This window comes from Scyliorhinus canicula, unplaced genomic scaffold, assembly GCF_902713615.1.
Source record: "Scyliorhinus canicula unplaced genomic scaffold, sScyCan1.1, whole genome shotgun sequence".
Lineage (NCBI taxonomy): Eukaryota > Metazoa > Chordata > Chondrichthyes > Carcharhiniformes > Scyliorhinidae > Scyliorhinus > Scyliorhinus canicula.
The window spans coordinates 1,953,498-1,975,365 of NW_024055733.1; the positions used below are offsets into that span (position 1 = coordinate 1,953,498).

The 21,868-nt window shown below is 46.2% G+C and overlaps 1 protein-coding gene and 1 long non-coding RNA gene across 3 annotated transcripts; both read left to right on the forward strand.

Moving 5' to 3' along the window:
- Positions 1-265: 265 nt before the first annotated feature.
- LOC119960777 (G-protein coupled receptor 84-like) lies at positions 266-2,631 on the forward strand. The gene has a single exon (XM_038788381.1). The coding sequence runs from the start codon at positions 429-431 to the stop codon at positions 1,557-1,559; it is 1,131 nt and encodes a 376-aa protein (XP_038644309.1). The 5' UTR covers positions 266-428; the 3' UTR covers positions 1,560-2,631.
- A 385-nt stretch (positions 2,632-3,016) lies between these two features.
- On the forward strand, positions 3,017-19,431 carry LOC119960769. 2 transcript variants are annotated; one of them, XR_005459516.1, is made up of 5 exons: positions 3,017-3,283; positions 5,282-5,318; positions 5,539-5,642; positions 8,281-8,374; positions 19,243-19,431. It is a non-coding gene; the product is annotated as an uncharacterized LOC119960769 (long non-coding RNA). The 2 variants fall into 2 exon arrangements; XR_005459515.1 differs by lacking the exon at positions 19,243-19,431 and having other exon boundaries at positions 8,281-9,446.
- Positions 19,432-21,868: the final 2,437 nt, after the last annotated feature.

The window sequence follows — 21,868 nt, forward strand, 5'->3', positions numbered from 1 at the left end:
TATGGTATACACATTGACCTCGGAGTTTGTGATCTGACTGTAAACCCCCTGAGCATTTAGCGGAATGGTTCGACTATTGCCAAATTGTGGGCCCTGGAAATTACGTCTCTCTCTCTCTGGGTGATTTGGAGAAGAAGGCACAGAAAAGGGAAGCAGTTCGAGAACAAACTTGGCGTCAGAGGAACTGTTTGTGCGAACCCTCTCTCGCAGCTCTATAAAGGGGCTCCGAGCAAATACCGAGCAGAGGCAGGGAAGGAGTCACAGCCACTGTACTCGCAGGGTCGAGGCGCCATCACAGCTGGTCTCCTATTTCAAGAAGCGCTTTTCCTCTTCGGTTGTGGTCTTCGGTTGTGGTCTTCGATTGTGGTCTTCAATTGGCATTTTGGATTGTGATTTTCAATTGTGGTCTTTCCCATAAGGGGTGCTCAATGGATCCCAACTCGTCCTTCAGCAACCTGACCTGCCACCCGGCTGTCGTCAACTACCGCTACTTTGGTGCCCTATTGGGGATCCTGGTGACTGCCGTGGGGACCGTGGGCAACGTCATGACTGTGTTGGCCTTTGCCACGGACAAGAGGATTCGCACCCGCCTCAACGTGCTCATCATCAACCTGACAGTAGCCGACCTCATCTACTGCGCCGTCCTCCAGCCCGTGACGACCGACACCTTCATCCACTTCGCCTGGCGCCAGGGTGAGGGCATGTGCCGTGTCTTCGGCCTGATCCTCTTTGTGGCCAACGCTGTCTCCATCTTCAGCCTGATTCTCATCGCCATGAGCCGCTACGTCCTCATCTCGGACGCCCGCAGGTTCGACCGGGTCTTCTCCGGCCGCACGATGCCCTTCTTCGTAGCCCTTCCCTGGCTGTTGGGCCTGACTCTCTTCGGGCCCCTCTGGAATATCTATGTCTTCCTGCCGCCTGTCTGCACCTGCAGCTTCCACCGGGAGCGAGGGAGGCCTTACACCACCATCCTCATGTTATTCATGTTTGGACTTGGACTGAGCTGCATTGGGATTTTCTACTTCCTCATCCATCGTAAGGTGAAGGCGGCTTCCCAGGCACTGGAGGGGTACCGGCTGGAGGGCGATGGTCGCGGGAGGAAGCCAACGGGGGCGGGGGTCTCCGCTGCGGACAGCGGGATCGCCAACGTGTCCAGCGCCAACTCCCTCTCCGGGGAGGCGCCCACCAGGTCGACTGATGCCACCAGCATTGAGACCGCAGCCCCTGGCAGAGAAATCGCCCTCCAGGCCGGGGAAAGCGGGACCTCCAGCTGCCAGGCCAAGAGGAGCAGCAGCGGCGAGTTTCGCAAGGTGACCCGCATGTGCTTCGCCATGTTCCTGGTCTACGTGACCTGTTACTTCCCCTTCTGCTTCCTGCATGTGGTGGACGGGAAGAAGCGGGCCCCTGTTCTCGTCCACATGGTGTCCGGCAATTTCACTTGGCTGAATAGCTGCATCAACCCAATCCTCTACGCCATAATGAACCGGCAGTTCAAGGACGCCTACTGGGGGGTCCTGCGCAAGGGAGCCAACCTCCTCGCCCGCCCGTGGAGGCAATAGGGAATTTCTTTAAGCACACCTTCCCACCTCCCTCCCATCCAAGAGTCTGTTGCATAGGAACAGGATCAGGACTTTCACCCACTCTGCTCCAGCCTGCTACACATCAACAGGTGGAAGCCATACATCCCCCTCCTCCTTTGATTTGGTGAATCCACGACTGGGAGATTTTTTGCCTCCTCAAGTGAAGGTCGGTGTTGCACTAGAATGAGAGCAGCGAACAATTCCTGAGATAGCGGGAGTGACATTGGAGGAGAAATGGAGTCAGTTAGGATAGTATTATCCGGCGTTAAGTCGAATGTTGGAGGGTCATATAAAAACCTACGAATTTAGAACAGGACCAGGCAGTGTAGATGCAGGATGGACAATCTCGATGTTGGGAGTTTCCATAACCAGGGGGTCTTGGTTTGATGATACGGAGTAGACCGTTTAGGCCAGAGATGAGGAGCAATTTCATCATTCAAATATCGGTTGGTCTGTGGAATTCGCTACCACAGGAAGCAATTGAGACCAAAACATTGTATGTTTTCGAGAAGCGGTTAGATTTCACACTTGATGCAACGGAATCTGAGGGGGTGGGGACCAGGTGACTGAGTTTAAATTTAAAAGTGGAATGCCCGATTCATTGTTTTTCCAATTAAGGGACAATTTAACGTGGCCAATCCACCTACCCTTCACATCTTTGGGTTGTGGGGGAGAAGTCCACGCAAACACGGAAATAATGTGCAAACTCCACACTGACAGTGATCCAGAGCCGTGATGAACCAGGGACCTCGGTGCCATGAGGCAGCAGTGCTAACCCACTGCGCCACCTGGCTTCCTGCTTGGTGACTGAGTTGGATCATCAGCTAAGATCAGAATGAAGATCGGAGAAGGCTGGAAGGGTAGAATGGACTATACATTTTCTTCAAAAGCTGAATTGGGCTTTTATTTCTTGGTGTTTTTTCTGGGAATAATGGTGACTGTTAATGGGGTATTGTGTTACTGCATTAATTAAGGGGTAATTGTAAGCCTTTTGTGATGTTAAAGTTATTTTCATGCTGTATTAATAAACTTTTGTTGTAATCTACCACATCATCGTCTCTTTGTTGGATCACTCCTTTTTTCCTAAATTTTAGAGCACGGAATTATTTTTTCCAATTAAGGGGTAATTTAGAGTGGCCAATCTACCTATCCTGTACATCTTTGGGTTGTGGGGATGAAACCCACTCAGACACGGGGAGAATGTGTGAACTCCACACGGACAGTGACCCAGTGCCGGGATTCGAACCCAAGCCCTCAGCGCCATAGGCAGCAATGCTAACCACTGTGCCGCCGTGTTGGATCAGTTCTGAAGTACGGTATCTTTCCGCACTGCCTCATGGCGGTTTCGGCCCAGTTTCCGACCGATTACTTGGGTCAATCAGTGACCGTAATAGACACATAGGCTCCGTGCCGAGTGGAGAGGCTCTGCACCGCCTCCGGCCTCCCCACCGTCAACCTGCGGCTTCCTTCTCCAGGCGCCATCCACAACATATTCCGCGCGAGGTGTGACGGGCTCCCACCCAGTTCCGACTCTTCATCCTCCCGCTTCTCGTCTCCAACTCGGTCTCCATCTTCAAGCTGGTCACTTCACGTTTCTTAAACATCACATCCCCTGCTGGGATGATACATTCAGGCCGGAGACAGGGGTCCGCGCAGGCGGGCGATCTCGACACATAGTCAGGACGGCGAGAGGAAGATCAGCGGTGAGTTGTCCGATCTCCATCAAAATATATACATATATATATAGAGAGAGAGAGACAGATAGACAGAGAGAGAGAGAGAGAGAACGCGGGAGATAGATACAGACAGACAGAGAAGTTGTAAGGTATAGAGAGCGAGAAACAAAGAGAGATAGTCAGTAAGATACAGACAAGCGATTGAGAGAGAGGCGCAGAGAGAAACATAGAGACAGGTGGAGAGACAGAGTCCGAGAGAGAAAGAGACAGACAGAGAGAGAGCGAAAGAGAGAGAGAAGTAGAGGGTGAGACAGAGTGACGCGGAGAGAAAGAGATAGAGAGAGGCAGGCAGAAAGAGAAAGACAGCGAGTCAGGGAGAGACAAAAGGAGCGATAGAGACAGAGAGGCACAAAGAGAGAGTGAGGAAGACAAGGAGAGATATAGAAAGTTAGAGAGAGATACGCAGAGAGACAGCGGAGGCACAGAGAGAGAAAAGAAACACTGGCAGAAAGAGACCGTGAGAGATGGGGAGAGGCACAGAGACTGCGCGAGTCAGAGGGAGAGAGAGATCGAGAGAGAGAGAGAGAGGCAGCTCGAGACAGAGAAAGAGGAAAGGCTACACGGTGGCGCAATGGTTAGCACTGCTGCCTCATGGCGCCGAGGTTCCAGGTTCAATCCGGTCTCTGGTTCAGTGTCTGTGCAGAGTCTGCACGTTCACCCCGTGTCTGCGTGGGTTTCCTCCGGGTGCTCTGGTTTCCTCCCACAGTCGAAAGATGTGCAGGTTAGGTGGATTGGCCATGCTAAATAGCCCTTAGTGTCCAAAATTGCACTTAGTGTTGGGTTGGGTTACTGGGTTATGGGGATAGGGTGGAGGTCTGGACCTTGGGTAGGGTGCTATTTCCAAGAGCCGGTGCAGACTCAATGGGCCGAATGGCCTCCTTCTGCACTGTAAATTCTATGAGAGAGAGAGAGAGAGACAGAGAGCGGGAGACTGAAACGGGAAGAGAGAGGGAGAAAGATAGTGAGTGGCAGATAGACAGACAGAGGCAAAGAGCGCAAGAGAGCGGGGACGAGACAGAAAGCGGGATACGGACAGAGATAGTGACAGAAAATAGAGCGATATGAAGTGACTTTTATAACTCAGCCCTCCTTCTGCTGCTGATAAACATATCCCTCACGCACAAGCTCCGTCGCTCACTGAATTTTCAAAAACAATTAGAGCAGCTAATTATTTTTCTCTTTTCCAATTAAGGGTCAACTGAACGTGGCCAATCCGCCTAACCAGCACATCTTTGGTTTGTGGGTGAGGAATGAGCTTGTCGTTTGTGGGTGTGGGTGTGAAATCAACGCAGATATGTGGAGAATGTGTAAACTCTACACCGACATTGACCCAGGGCCGGGACTCGAACCCGTTTCCACAATGCCTCAGTCCCATTGCTGACCATTGCGCCACATGCTGCCCCCGCACTGTTCCTTTTAAATACATTTAGAGTATTTTTTTTCTAATAAGGGGGCAATTTAGCCTTGGCAATTTACCTCACCTTTACATTTTTATCGTATGGGGGCGAAACCAACGCCGACACGGGGAGAATGTGAAAACTCCACACGGACAGCGTTTCTGCCTCCCGTACGCACACTTATCGCATGGATTGCTGAATTTTCCGACTCCTTTGCAGGATAAATGCTGCCCACAAACAGCAGCTGCGTCACTGTATGCATTTAAGTCTCGTCCCTCTATACAGATCCTTACATCAATGACACGACCCGTTCCAGCAGACTAATAGAAAAGGGTGCCGTTTATATAGTCAGATGTGAACAATGTTGCAATAGTTTTCCAACTGTCACAAACGCCAAACGCTGTGTATGCAACTAATGGAGGTCCAGGCTCGAGGATCTGAAAGGCCTACACCTGTCCGAATGTCTAAGAAAATGATGATCTTCTTATGAAAAATTTAGGAAAGCTCTTAAATGTCTGCAACAAAAATTATGAAATAGTTGACTTTGTCTGCTCTGAACTTTTTCCAGATCCCCGAGTGGCCAGATCTAGACAAAGAATGTAAATGTAAGTGTCCGTGCTTCAATATGGAACAGGTGGAAACATTGACTATGACAATTAAATCTTTGCTATATGTTAATTGCACAATAACTGCAATTTTGTCAACCGTTAGTTTCGGCCTATTCTACACATCCGTATCTCAGTGAAGTGCAGAGCTCCAGATGACTGCTTGAGGAAGTAGTTTTAAAAATAGCTGCCAGATGTGACCATTTCTTGAATTTTTCAGGAGGAGTCTTCAGTTGTTCAAGTGTTAAAGGCAACAATCTCGCAGATATCACAAAGTGGCTTTACGTGAGCAGAAACCTGGAAGAAAGAAACATTGTGGACGTGGTCAGTATTTTAGACGGCATCATTACAGTTAAGCTGTCACGTTTTGGGGGAAAATGTCTATTGAATTCAAAAATGGTGCAGATGATAGAAAGAGGAACTTTGCCACGAGCAGGAAGGACGGTGACTCAGAACAAGCAGAATTTGCAAAAAATGTATTTCCTGAACATTCCCGCACTGGGTTCACGTTATGCACTCCAATTCAACTTCTAAAGTCTCGTGATGACCCTCGTTCAAGAATGAACCCTGTCGATGCCGAATGCCCCATCCCATTACCTGATTCAGGATGAAAGCAGAGAAGGGCAAATAGTCTCCACTTAATGTAGAACACAGTTCAAAAAAAATCTGTTTAATGTAGGCACTTTAAATAGTCTGTTTAATGTAGGGCACTGTTTAAGTACTCTCTGTTTAATGTAGGGCACGCTTTTAATAGTCAGTTTAATGCAGGGCACTGTTTAAATAGTCTTTGTTTAATGTGGCGCACTGTTTAAATAGTCTGTTTAATGTAGGCCACTGTTTAGTCTCTAATGAGGGGCACTGTTAAATAGTCTGTTTAATGTAGGACAGTGTTTAAATAGTCACTGTTTAATGTAGGCCACTGTTTAAAAATTCTCTGTTTAATAATGGACACTGTTAAAATAGTACCTGCTTAGTGTAGGACACTTCTAATAGTCTGTTTAATAATGGACACTGTTTGAATAGTCTCTGTTTAATGTAGGGCAGTTTAAACGGTCTCTGTTTAATGTAGGGCAATGTTTAAACGGTCTCTATTTACTGTAGAGCAGTTTAAACGGCCTCTGTTTAATGTAGGGCACTGTTTAAATAGTCTCTGTTTAATGTAGGGCACTGTTTAAATAGTCTCTGTTTAATGTCGGGCACTGTTTAAATAGTTTCTGTTTAATGTAGGGCACTGTTTAAATAGTCTGTTTAATGTCGGGCACTCTCTTAATAGTCTGTTTAATGCAGGGGACGGTTAAAGTAGTCTTTGTTTAATGTGGCGCACTGTTTAAATAGTCTGTTTAATGTAGGGCACTGTTTAAATAGTCTGTTTAATATAGGGCGCTGTTTAAATAGTCTGTAATGAGGGGCACTGTTTACATAGTCTGTTTGCTGCAGGGCAGTTTAAATAGTCCCTGTTAAATGTAGGCCACTGTTTAAATAGTCTGGTTTAATAATGGACACTGTTTAAATATAATGTTTAATGCAGGACACTGTTTACATGGTCTCTGTTTAATCTAGTACACTGTTTAAATAGGCTCTGTTTAATGCAGGACACTGTTTAAACTGTCTGTTTAATGAAGGGCACTGTTTTAATAGGCTCTGTTTAATGGAGGGCACTGTTTAAATAGTCTGTTTAATGTAGGGCACTGTTTAAATAGTCTGTTTAACGTAGGGCATTGTTTAAACGGTCTCTGTTTAATGTAGGACACTGTTCTAATAGTGTTTAATGTGGAACACTTTACTAATAGACTCTGTTTGATGCTGGCAATGGACAAGCTGGGCCGAAGGGCTTCTTTCCATGCTGTCAACCTCTACGCCTCTGTGACCCTTCCACCTTCCAGCTCTGTAACGCTGCACGTTCGAGCACTCCAGTTCAATGTCCAAGTGATTTTGATATTTTACTTTCGTGTCTGCCTCTGTCATTCTCATGGACAATGATCCTTGAGGGAATGAAAGGATCTGAGGAAAAAGGTGGGAAATGCCACTGAGGCAGAACCTCAGCTGTGAACAAACTGAATGTTGGGCAGGAGTGGCCGTGTCGTCTCCCTGTGTTGTCATTTGCTATCAGTTCCAGTTGCAACAGTATTCACAGATGAATACAACTGCGAGATAAGATTATTAAGTTGCATCTTTCCAACCATAATTTCAATGTCCTGGATACAGTTTAGATACCTGGTCTGCACTGCCTGTGATATTGGCGGTGACAGATGCAACATTGGTTTCAAATTTTAACGTGAGAAATTAGAGAAATCAAATGTCTGCCTCTGTGGAAAGGTAGGCCAAGTGGGGTTGAATGATCTGCCATTCTATAGAGCCGCTATGGTTAAACGGAATGAAGTTTCTGATCACGTCTGCCTATGTGATAAAATGAAAATCGCGTATTGTCACTGGTAGACTTCAATGAATTTACTTGAAAAGTCCCTAGTCGCCACATTCCAGCGCCTGTTCGAGGACGCTGATATGGGAACGATGACATGCACCAACACACTGGAATTTCCCCTCAATGTTACCCACGACGGCGAGTATGATTACGGTAATACTTTATATGCACTGTGTGCCTGCTTAATGCCAGCGTTAGCTTTAGCTCACTGATAACTTCACAGCATCAACTTAACTACAAGTTCGAACCTGTCTCACCGTGTGCGCTGTCTGGCGTTTTTACTATTTCCAAATCAAGTGTGTTGCCCCAATTGAAAGGACCCAGATTTCTAAATTAAATGTTGATGTATTTTTTAAAGGTTGCACTGAAATTATTTTTTAATGCGGCCTGTGCCACATGTTCACTTTCTGGTTTTTCACTGCGGAAACACAAGTTCGATTCCAGCTCTGCACAATCACTGACCTATTTGATTGGATTTGATTTATTAGTCTCACAGTATTATTCTTCAGTGAAAAAAATGTTTCTTGCTGCGATTCACAGAATGCATACAGTACACAGGGAAGGAAGGCGAGACTGCAGAATATAATGTCACAGTTATGGCTGGAGTGAAGAGGAAATATCAACTTAATACGAGGTAGGTCCATTAAAACGTCTGACGGTAGCAGGGAAGAAGCTGTTCTTGAGTCGTATGGAACTTGACCTCAAACTTCGGTATCTTTTCCTGACGGAAGAAAGTGGACGAGTGTATATTCGTGCTGCCTGTGGTCCTTAATTATGCTGGCTGCCATTCAGAGTCAGCGGGAGTTATAGATAGTCAATGGATGGGAGGCTGGTGTGCGTGATGGATTGGGCTACATTCACGACCTGCTGTCTTGGGCAGACCAGGATCCAGGCTGGAAGAATGCATTCTATGGTGCATCTGTAAAAGTTGGCGGGTGTCATAGCTGATGTGCCAAATGTCCTTAGTCTCCTGAGAAATAACAGCCGTTGGTTTTCTTAACTGTAGTGTCGGCATTGAGGGACTAGGACAGGTTGTTGGTGATACGGACACCTAAAAGATTGAAGCTCTCGAACCTTTGTACTTCACTCCCATTGATGTAGACAGGGATATGTTCCCCACTACGCTTCCTGAAGTCGATGCCAATCTCCTTTGTTTTGTTGACATTGAGGGAGAGATTATTATCGTCGCACCCGTTTACCAGATTCTCTCACACACTTTTTTCAATTATTCACAACTGAAATGGAGGAAAAGTTCATTTAGGAAATTTACTTTAATGATGATCTGATTGATAATCAGAAACACGATTGGGCCGTGGACTTTACTTTCTCTTTAAGAAAGAATTTGGTCTCATTACATAGCTTCAGTGATGACATTTTGTGGGTAAAGCTGAGCTGTAGTTGGGTGCCCTTGATTACGGTGGACCATTTGTACTTCAGTCCCAATGATGTAGACCAGGGGCACGTTCTCCACTACACTTCCTGAAGTCAACGGCAAACTGTGTTACCCATAACGGCGAGTGTGATCACGGTAATCCTATATATACAATGTGTCCAGGCTTGATGTCGGCGTCAGCTTTAGCTCACTGGTTACTTCGCAGCATCCACTTAATTGTAAGTTTGAGCCTGTCTCACCGTGTGCGCTGTACGTTTTTATTTTTTTCCAAAATATTCGCCTTGCATAAATAAAAGCAGCAGCACATTTAGAATAAGAAGTATGTGGATTGTGTTCAGAAGGTGTATTATTCTTTTTTTAAAAATAGGCTTATGTCAATAGTTTACTTTCTGATCTCACATTGCGGAAACCCGAGTTCGATTCCAGCTCTGTGCAATAACTGACCTGTCACACATTGGCAATTACTCACAACCTAAATGGAGGAAAAGAGCATTAACGATTACCTATTATATATTTTTTTAAATGTCGGAACAAGATTTTTTCCGCAGGCAAATTGGTTAATCCATTATTTTCCACGTGAAACGCTGTTCCCCAGATGTCCAACAACACTCAGCGGGTTCGAAAGGATCCAGGAACAAGGAGTACGTTTGACTGCTCCTCCGGTCACAAGAATGCAATCCCTCCGCCACAACCAGCCCAAAATGCACCGCAATAACTCAGACAGCACCTCCCAGACCTACGACCACTATCATTTTGAAGGACAAGAAATACCTAAAAGCACACTGGGTGTACCCACAGCTCGGGCAGCGGCGGATCCACTAGGCAGCTCACCAATACCTTCCGAAAGGCAATTCGGGATGGGTATTAACTGCTGCCCTGACAATAAACTCGCAAATCACGTAAAAGTGATATTTGTATCGCATTGCTGCTTTGCATTTCTGGGACATGGGATAAACTGATTTCCATTATAACGGTGTAGTCCATCTTATAACCTGGGCTTCATCGGAACCTGTATCGATCAACATGAATACTGGAACACAGAATCAATGTGGATGTAACAGTAAGGTGGAACGGAGTGGTGTTCAATCTAACCTGGATTTAAAACTCTCTCCCCCCTTCTCTCTTTAACACTCTCCTTTTTTCTGTTTTGTTCCTCTTGGTTTCGGGTAAACCTTTCAGTTGCTGTCTTTCACCTCAGAAGCATATTCTTCGGGATTTCCTTTTCAGTCAGACATATTTTGCGACTTTTTGCCGTTTGGAACCATAGCAAACATGATGAATAATTGGCACTTCACAGCACTGAAGGGGATATTTGCTCCATCATTACTGTGTCTGTCCCCGTCATTACTGTTCTACAGACACGTTGTCAGAACATTGAATGTCGGAGTTTGGGCGTCTTGTTGAAGTTCTATAAGACATTAATAACACTCGGAATGATGCGTAAAGTTCTGGTCTCACTATTATAGAGATGACGTTATTAAACAGAAAGAGTGCAGAACCTTTTTTCAGGATGCTACCGGAAATTGATAGTTTGAGATATAGGGTGGATTTGTTAGGCTTGGACATATTCCACTGGAATGTGGGTGGCAGAGGGGTGAATTTATCCAAGATTATTTGGACAGAGATAAGGTACATCGGCAACATATATTCCCGAAGGTAGTGGAGGCTGCAATATTCATGCACATGTTTAAGGTAAGACGGGAGACACAGAAAAGGGTCCAGAGAGTTACATGCGGAAAAATGTAATGGAGTGATGTTGGCCAAATGTTTGCAATTGAGACATGACTCGGGGTAAACATTGGGCGGCATGGACAAGCTGGGCCGAAGGGCCTGTTTCCATGCTGTCAACCTCTGTGGCTCTGTGAGCCTATCCTAGCTTCCAGCTCCATAACGCTGCCGATTCGAGCAATACAACTCAATGTCCAAGTGATTTTGATATTTTATTTTGGATGTCTGCCTCTGTCATTCTCATGGACACTGGTCCTTGAGGGATTAAAATGATCTGAGGAACAGCAGGAAATTACATTTAGGCAGAAGCTCAGCTCTGATTAAACTGGATGTTGGGGCAGGAGTGAGTGGCTTTGTCGTCTCCCTATGTTGTTATTTGCTATCAATTCCAGTTGCAACAGTGCTCGCAGACGAATATAGCTGCGAGTAATATTTTTAAGGTACATCTTTCCAACAATTATTTCAATGTTCTGCAATGCAGATCAATTATCTGGTCTGCACTGCCTGTGAGATTGGTGGAGGCAGATAGAACAGTGGCTTTCAAACGTCAATGCGAGAAACGACAGCAATCAAATGCATGCAGGTCGGTCGAGTGGTATTGAATGATCTGCTAATCTAAAGAGCCGCTGAGATTAAACGGAATGAATGTCCTCCGTCTGTAATTCACGAGCTTTTAACATCTTGCTCACGTCTGGAGGTGAGATGATGTGCACCAACTCCTGGAGTTTCCTTTTAATATTCCCCAACACGCTCTGTTTGAACACGGTTATCCTTGATGTACAACGTGTCCATGCTTGGAGCTAGCGTCAGCTTTAGCTCACTGGTTACTTTACAGCATCAACTTAATTGTACGTTCGAACCTGTCTCACCGTGGGCGTTGTCTGGCGTTTTTGTTGTTTCCGAAAATGTGTGTTGCATAAATAAAAGCTCAGCACATTTATAATTTGAAATGAGTGTATTTTGTTTTGAGGTTGCATTAATCTGTTTTACAAATAGGCTTGTGCCACGTGTTTTCTTTCTGATCTCACACTGCGGTAATCTAAGTTTGATTCCAGCTCTGTACAATAACTGACTAGGATAAATATGGCAAATTTGGGAAATCTTGGATAACGAGAGATATTGCAAGCCTCCTCAAAAAGAAACAGTAGGTATTTGTCAGGGCTAGAAGGCCGGGAACAGACGAAGGCTGTGTGGAATATAAGGATAGTAGGAAAGAACGTAAGCAAAGAGTCAGGAGGGCGAGAAGAGGTCACGAAAAGTCATTGAAAAATATGTTTCAGGAAAATCCTAAGGCTTTTTTACCCGTTCATAAAAAGCAACAGGGGAACCAGGGAAAGGATTGGCCCACTGAAGGATCGGCAAGGGAATATATGTGTGCAGCCAGGGAACATTCGTGGTACTAAATTAATACTTTGCATTAGTATTCACCAAAGAGTAGAAATTGTTGATATTGAGTCGGTTGATAGCCTGGGTCACATTGAGATACTAAAAGCTCCAAGGTGATTGGCGTGTTGAAAAATCTTAATGTAGGTAAATCGCCAGGGCCGGATGAGATCTAACCCAGAATACTGATGGGGGATACAGAGGAAATTGCAAAGGCCTTGACATAAATCTTTGGATCCTCATTGTCTTCAGGTCATGTTGCGGTGGACTGGAGAATAGCCAATGTTGCTGTTTTATTTAGGAAGGATAGCAAGGATAATCCATTGAACTTCACGTCAGCCTTACGTCAGTGGTAGGAAAATTACTGGAGAGAGGGTCTACTAGCATTTCGAAGCAAATGGACGTATTGGTGAGAGGCAACATGGATTTGTGAAGGGTAGGTCGTGTATCACTAACTTGCTTTGAAGCATTTTAGTTCAAGTGTTTCTGTCCTTTTTTGGATTTTTTTTGCCTTTTCTCTTTTTTCTCTCACTCACTTCGGAATCTGGTTCCTGCTTTGAAGCATTTTAGTTCAAGTGTTTCTGTTCTTTGTTGGATTTTTTTTGCCTCGTGTATCACTAACTTGAGCGAGTTCTTCGAAGAGGTAACACACATGATTGATGGAGGTAGGGAAGTAAATGTTATCAATCTGGACTTCAGTAAGGCCTTTGAGACGGCCCCTCATGGTAGACTGGTACAAAAGGTGAAGTCACAAGGGATCAAGGGTGAGCTGTCAAGGTGGACACAGAACTGGCTAGGTAATGGAAGGTAGAAAGTAGCAATGGAAGGGTGTTTTTCTAATTGGAAGGCTGTGACTAGTCGTGTTCCGCAGGAATCAGCGCTGGGGCCTTTGCTGTGCATAGTATATATACATGATTTGGATGAATATGTAACTGGTCTGATTAGTAAGTTTGTAGGCGACACAAAGGTTGCTAGAATTATGGACAGCGATGAGTGCTGTCAGCGAACACAGCAGGATTTACATTGTTTGGAGATTCGGGCGGATGCAGCTCTAATGCAGGCAGGGAATATACAGTGAATGGTAGAACCCTCAAGTCTATTGAAAGTCAGAGCGACCTAGATGTGCAGGTCCACCGGTCACTGAAAGGGGCAACACAGGTAGAGAAGGTAGTCAAGAAGGCACACGGCATGCTTGCCTTCATTGACCGGGGCATTGTGTACAGGAATTAGCAAGTCATGTTGCAGCTGTATAGAAACCTACATAGACCACACTTGGAGTATCGTGTTCAAATCTTGTCGCCACACTACCAGATGATGTGGAGGATTTAGAGAAGCTGCTGAAGACATTTGCCAGGATGCTGTCTGGTATGGAGGGCATTAGATATGAGGAGCGGTTGAATTGTTCTCACTGGAATGACGGAGGGTCAGCGGCGACCTGATAGAGGTCTCTCAAATTATGTGGGGCATAGACAGAGTTGATAATCAGAGGCTTTTCCCTGGGGTATAGGGGTCAATTGCTAGGGGGAGTAGGTTTAAGGTCCGAGGAGCATCGTTTGGCGGAGTGTACGAGGTAAGTTTTTTACACAGAGGGTAGTGGGTGCCTGGAACTCGCTGCTGGGGGAGGTGGTGGAAGCAAGGACAATAGTGACGTTTCAGGTGCATCTTGACAAATTCATGAATAGGATGAGAATAGAGGGATACGGACCCCGGAAGTCATTTGTTTAGACGGACAGCATGTTGCGCACGGGCTTGGACGGCCGAAGGACTTATTCATGTGCTGTAGTTTTTTTTTCTTCTTTGTTTTTTGTTCAATTTCCCAGTGCGTAGAATCTCACGTTTCAAAACCTGCCTGTCCACAAGTCATATTGCTGCCATTGAATCAACCACTTCGCTGAAGCAAATACATTGCAATCAGATTCATCATCCACATGCAGCAACTGGAATGTCAGCTGATCGAGGAAATGTATTCAAGGCGGTATTGGTGCCTCTGGAGATGATCGAGGCAGATGGAGGTTGACGTGTTGTTTCCCTTCTCCTCAGCATTATTGTATTTCATTTTTCATTTCAATTTTATTGTCTCGTGTAATACTGAAAATGTGTTGTGAGAAACTGCTTGATCTGAAAAAAGGAGCGACTATTTAAATAGTCGCTCCTTTTTTCAGATCAAGCAGTTTAATAAACATATGCAGAAGGAAAATATTGTGATAATATTGGGTTGTGATGTCATATGCACAGTATCCCAGCAGCAAAGCGATCATTATATATACTCACATTGGTCTTGTTAACGGGATGTAGAGTCAGTCCTGTATCTTTCCAGGGACAGCTCCTGTGATCGGGACGTTTCCGTCTGGCGACCTCTGACTGTCAATGTTGCGCAATCCAATGCTGAGTATATGACCTAAATGTATATTGAATTAACCCATTAGTCCACATGCAAATTCGAAGAAAATAAGTCATTACCTAGAGGATGGAATAATCCGCATTACTTGTTATTTGTCTCGAGGAGATGCTCCAGGAGATTTGCTGTCTTGCCCTCGGGCTTCACTATCAGCATGCAAACCTCATTTCACTACTTTTACAACGTCCAAGCTCTGATGTTTTATTCAACTTCATTAGTATAAGGTTAGAAAATCGCAGGGAATAAGAGGGAGTATTGTGAACCTTTAAAACCTTTCCTCCCGACTACATCGCGGCTCACATCACTTTCCAAGATGGATTGAGGAGGACAGGAGGAATTAATGTTCCTTCGCCATTGTCTAAGTTGGCATTTCCTCATTTGAACAGGACGTGCGTGACCAGCTCCCAGAAAGAGGACTAGCGCATTCTCTATATTTATTATGTGCTGAAGAATGTTTCTGCTCTTCAACTCATAACACGGATGAACCAACACTTACATCAACTAAAAATGAGGCTGTCCTTTGTCACCGACATATGTGATACCAATGCCCGTCTGGATTCTACCAGTCTCCCCACTGCCACCTTAGGCAAAGCCCAGACTTTTGTCTGTTTTTTGTCCTGATGAAACATGAATCCTGCTTCCCCGACCCCGTACACCCAACATTGAAACGCCATCACCATGCAAACAGTGTGTGCTCACGCACTCTGCTCCCAGGGCCTGAATATAGACTTTACCTTCACACTTCTCAATCTCTACAAGGTTTCCACATACAGAAACGACATGGAATTGCTGAAATCCGGATCAACTCCCAGATGCCTAACCGTGTTCGTGTAAATCGCCACTCGTTACAGGGAAATCGTGAATTATTGTGAAGGTCTTTATCAGCCCCTCCCAAAATTGTTTTTGCTGTCTCTCTCCCTCGCTATTTCATCAGCCCATGCAGAATTACATTGTTGTGCACACTGTCTGGTCCTCTAGCCTATCTTACAGAGCAAGATGTCACCCTTTTTCCCACAACGTCTGCTCCAACATAAGGAAGTGTAATCCAAGAATAACGCCACCAGAATCTGGAATTCAGAGGAGCATTAGGGCAGGGGTAGACCACCTTGAACAAAGAGCCCATCCTATTTTCCAATGAGAACCTAGCTGATACATGATATTGGTTCATATTCCCATCTTCGCCAAAGAAACCTTTAACATTTGATAAAAAATTTTCGTCTCAGTTTGAAAATAAACAATTGACCTGACATGTTTTCCTGCCTGCAGACGTGAGTTCCAAACCCCAAAGAAACTTTACATGGATGATGCTTTTCTACCTTTGCAAAAAATCCCATCTATATCCTACTCTTTGATATTGGGCTGGATTCTCCAATTTTGAAACTAAGTGCTGAAGCCGTCGTGAAAACTGTGGACTTTGACGACGGTACAAACGGTGCGACAGGTGCACCCATTCACCAACTGCAAAGGTTCGAGCACCATCGCGACGTGAAACGTGACGTTGCAAGCCAAACGCCGCCAGATTCGCAGGGTACGTGACTGACTGTCAGCTGTATGGTTCAGAGACACAGATCTAGAGAGCCTCCTCAATGCCGTGAAGGAGAGGTGCATGGTACTCCGGCCAACGAGGAAGGTTGTCAAGCACCACTGTACGCCACACTGGGCCATTGAGGAAATCGCCCCGACTGCACAACTTCCTTACGGCGGCCAGGGTTAGTAGGCAGAGCTGTGCCCCTGGCAACAACCCCCTACCAACCACACACATGTAACCCGGAAACCCCTCCCCACCGGGAGACGGCCAGACAACCACCCTGCTCCACATGCCAGCACCATGCCAGCCGCAATGATCGGCTGCCCTGGTCACTGATTACATCATCGACCCAAACCCTGGGCTACATGCACCGGAATGTCTAACAGTGTCGTGTTTGTATTTGGTCTCGGACACCCACCCCCCTACCACCCAACCAGGGCAAGGCCGTGCAAACCCACGGGAGCTGAAGACGCCCTGAGGGATACCAACAGACCTCCGTGTCCTCACCGTGTCCGAGAACAGGGCACTGGTTGGTAGCGATGTTGCGATATTGTGTCGGGTCTCTGCGTCAGTCTGTGGCCTCCGGCTTGCCGTCATCCGTCATAGTGGCTGAGGGTTACCCCTGTCGCCCAGCAGCCAACCGTGCAGCCAGAGGGGGAGGGGTGAGTGTCCCTCGAACATGTCGGGAATCATCCAGTGTGCCAACATGAATGAGTCATGGATACTGCCCAGGTATCGAACGCACACGTGCTTGATGCGCATCTGTTGGTCGCCCATCAGCTGGAAGTTCATGGTGTGCAACATCTTTCTGGTAATGTACAGTGGCCTGCTATTCACAGGTGCCTGTCGGCTTACAGGCATCCAGTCGATCACCCTCTGAACACGGTGCATCCAGAGCTGGCAGCGAACCCCGCTGCCCGGGCATCTTGTGGGGCTCGGTCAACATGGAACAGGGTGTACTGCTCCGCCTGGGCATATAGGGCGTCCATCATGGCGCGGGTGCACCTGTCCGCCGACGGCTGCGTGATCCCGGATAGCTCCCCACTCGGCAGCTGGAATAAACCCGTGGCATTAACGTTCAGTGCCACCTACAGCTTGACACTCACCGGGTAATTGTGTCCTTCCCCATAACCATGCTGTGCCTAGTCTGACACAATCTGGAGGATGTGTTACACAGTCCCGCTGCCCGTCGCTGTCTGTATCTCCCATTTCGCACCAGTAGTCGCGGAAACGCATTTGGCACCCCTTGGCACCTCATTCTTCTCAGCCTGTTGGGCGCCCTGCCCTCCAGCCTGTGAAGCCGCCACCTGCCCCGCTGTAGCCTACTCTGTTGCTGCAACTATGCCTTGCTCTCTGAGTTACGGGGTGACTCGCAGGGGTGCATCCTTCACCACAATGACCAGCATTACGAGTTGGTGTCCGAATGTCGTTGTCTGTGGAGGTTGAAATGCCATCATGGTAGCATGGCGGATACTCCTCTGTCCATCCAGGGACTATGGGATACATGGTGGCGCCAGATGGCACTGGAGGCCATGCTGAAGTATGCCTCCCTACCACACCACTCCAGTCCCATCGTTATCTGGCCCCGTCATTGCCCTAAGTCTTGGCGCCAGTCACTGCTGCCAGGTACACCTTTGGCAGACACTGCCCTCACTGGGGGCTACCTTGGGTGTGGCCCTGGGTGATACACCGGTTGTTGGCTGCGGGTTCAGGGTCGGGGGGATTGTGGCCCGTAATGTGGCGGGGTCCTCCAAACTCACCTCATCCCCACCCTCACCCTCACACAACCCTCACCCATACCACAGTCACAATCACCGCCTTCCTCACACCTACCATCACCGTCACCAGTGCCTAACCCTCACCCCACACAATCCTGACAATCCTCATATCCAAACCACACTCAACCAATACCACCGTTAACCAATACCACCGTTACCATGACTCTCAACCTCACTCCCACCCGCAGCCTCCACAGTCACCCGAGGGCAGAATTAAAACTGGGAAACTGGAGTTGTGAGGCAGCAGTAGTTAGCATAGACTGCGGTGACGGGGCGGGTGTGGGGTTACTTAGAGAACTCTTTAGGTAGGTTAGTACAGACTCGATGAGCCGAGTGACCTCCTTCTGCACAATACGGATGCGCGGTTTCTTGACAGTTCGTTTCATGCAATTACATCAAGGACGACCAGAATTTTAGGCCTGTTTTAGCTCTTGTCATGTGTAATTATAGGAAGTTTCCCAATTTTATCCTTCATTCCCTCCGAAATACATGCTGACATTCGTTTTCCTTCCCTTCTTTCTGTTGAACGTGAATGTTAACTTTCTGTGATTTGTGCACAAATGCCCCGGAATCCCTCAATGCTGCAGCTTCCACCACTTCAATAATATTCAGCGTATTTGATCTTCCTACCATAGTCTGTTGCTTCACATATCCTACATTATATTACATGCCAATGTTTTACCCACTCATTAACTTGTCCATGTCCCTCTGTAAATTCGCCTACCACCCTCACCTCTTGCCTTCCCAGCTATACTGGAGTGAGCAGGACAACGTAGACAAGACGTGTGGGGAATCAGATCAATTGACAGGTAGTAAATGCACACATAGTGGAGGTAAACTGAAGACAGGGGATGGTGAATCGGCTTGAAATGAAACGGAGACAGAATAGCAGAGCAAATACTTTGGGAAACGAGGACGGAGAGGCACCGGATAAGAAGAATCTGGGAAAATTAAATAATGCCAGATTAGGGATCTTCAATAGAAATAATAATTGTGAGCTGGAGATTGTAAGTGTCTGGAAAAGGACTCCAGTTTTCAGAAGACAAATCGGTGCTGACAGGCTGGATTTTCAGATGAACAACGTTGTAAATAACATCTTCCAACTTCCATCCTGATCCCAAAAAGTTGATGCAATCTTTAGTGAGATGTACATTGAGTGAGCAGCTGGTATTAAAATGCTGCTTGTTCGGAAACCTGTAAGTAATACCATGGGGGATGTATATACTCCGCATCACTAAGCATCCACTTCAATATAAGTAAACTGATCATTTCTGTTTTCTATCTGAACGTCCAGATCTTCGGCAAAAACAGAACGAGCTCTTCACAGACAGAAGATGCGTTGGGCCCCATTTGTCCAGACAGAATCTGTATACTATCCTGTACTCACAGCATTCGGTGTACCTGGTAATTGACTTTTGTATCTTAAGCTTTTGATCTTGCTTTTGTGTTTTATTCTGCACTGTCTCAAGGTACTACACTGGCATCTAATTCTGAGTCAAACAGGGTGTTCTGCATGACGTCTTTCAATTTGAATAAACATGTGATCTAAAATATCGTGCATTTGTAGATTATTTCTTCATGCTTTACTGTCATTCTAACGGTGTTTCATGACGTTTTTCAATTTGAATAAACATGCGATCTATAATAACCTGTATTTGTAGATTATAGCTTCATGCTTTACTGTCCTTCTAACGGTGTCTCCCATATTGCTTCACACTGTTCATGTTGCCTTCATTGTTTATATGTTTACATGTTGAAATTGAAATTTGCTTCGGAATGTTTGCCATTTCTGATATTCTGCAGGATGTTTTTCTACTCCCGTGCCACTTTCTGTTCATCTTCTTCCAGCTTTATTTTAATGGCGTGCTGGTTCCTTTCGTTCAGTTTCTTATCATCTTCCCATGCCCTTCCTGCAGTTTGTTGTCTTCTCCCTTGCTCGTTTTATAATTGTTGCCTTGTTCTCTGATTTTCCGTTCATTATTACTTTTCATTATAAATTTAGAGTATGTAATTATTTTTTTTCCAATTAAGAGGCAATTTAGCGCGGAGAATCCACCAACACTGCACATCTTTGGCTTGTGGGATCGAAACCCACGCAAACAGGGGCAGAATGCGGACACTCCACATGGACTGTGACTCAGAACCGAGATCGAACCTGGCACCACGGCGCCGTGAGTTTGCATTATTCGTATTGCTGCTCACTGAGCCCGTAATATTCAGTACCTTTCCTTCTCTCCTGACTGGCTGTAGGCTCAGATTTATCTGAATTGATGCGTTCGAAATTGTTAAAGCAACGCTACCTGGAGTCTTAAACGTAACATTACAGCTACGCGATGAGACTCCAGCCAGCACTTCCAGTGAGCCGGGCAACACATCCAGAGTGAGACACATCGAAGAGTGAGTTTGGGAGCTGGGAATTTGAAGCTAGGTGGGAATTCGATGCTGGATGTGGAGGAAGTGCCTTTTATCTTTTGATTTGTTCCACGTAAATTCCCATTGAGCGGCTTTTTCCTGATGCAGGTGACTACGCGGGAAAGGCTGATTGGTGAGTCGCGGGTAAGCCAGGTAAGTCCTTCAAATCGGGAGCGGAGCTGAGAGGGCGATATCTGTAGTGCAGTCTGGGAAGGCCCACCTGAGTAGATTCCGAGCTACATTTTGCATGGTAAACGTTGTTTTTCTTCTCACACTTTAACCTATGATTATCCCTCTCTCCAGTCACACCGTCTGAACCTGAAAATTACCGGCCAAGACTCGCATTCAAATTATCATCTTCTATCACTGAATTTGTCAATACATGTATCTGTGTAACCCACCTCTTTAATCACCTGAGGAAGGAGCAGTGGTCTGAAAGTTAGTCATTCGAAACAAACCTTTGGGCTTTAACCTGGTGCTGTGAGAGTTTTTACACTTGCGAGAGGGTAGAAAACTAGATTTCAAAATTTATTCCAAACTTTGCTCAACTAGGATAAGTATTGATTATTGGGGGCCTATTCGTGAAAGCAGCAGCAGTAAGTGTGTATTAAGGGCCTAACTAGTATTGAGTGTTTAATCGACCAACCAACAGACGGGAAGTGATGCCAATGTCCGGTGGTCTCTGCAATCCATGCACGATGTGGTGCATCATGGACACTTCAAATGTGGAACGCATTGATCGGTCAGAGAAGCAGCTGGATGTCCTGAGGAGCACACAATTAGCTTATACCGTTACACATAATAACTTCAGAGATGTGGTCACACCCAAGGTACAGCAAGACAGATGGTGACGGCCAGAGGTGGTAGGCAGACAGAGCAGGTGTCCGCTATCAAACAAGGATGCTGTTTTGAATACTGATGGGGGAGAAGGTCCATCAGGGGACAGAAGGGGCAGTGTCCAGAGAGAAAGCCCCATGGCTAGCCCTGCAACACGGAGTACAAAGCGTTGAAAAGCAATAGTGGTAGGCGATAGAATAGTCAGAGGCACAGATAATGGCTTCTGTGGACGCAAGTTTATCTCCCTGGTGCCAGGATCTCTGAGGGGGTACAAAGCATCCTAAAACGGGAGGGAAATCAGACAGAGGTCATTGTCCACATTGTCACGAATTGCTTAGGTACAAAGAATAGCGAGGTCCTTCAACGGCAATTTAGGGAGTAAGGTAGAAGATTGAAAAACAGCACCTCGATGGTAGTAGTCTCAGGATTACTTCCCGTGCCACGTGCTACCGACGATAGAAAAAGGGATATAGTGCAGCTGAACACGTGGCTAAATAACTGGTGTACAAGGGAGGGCTTCAGTTTTTGGATCACTGGCATGCCTTTCAGGGAACGTGGGGCCGGTACAAGAAGGACGGTTTACACGTGAACTGCAGGAACATCAATATCCTGGCTGGGAGGTTTGCGAGCATGATTCTGGTGGGTTTAACCTAAAGTGACAGAGGAATGGA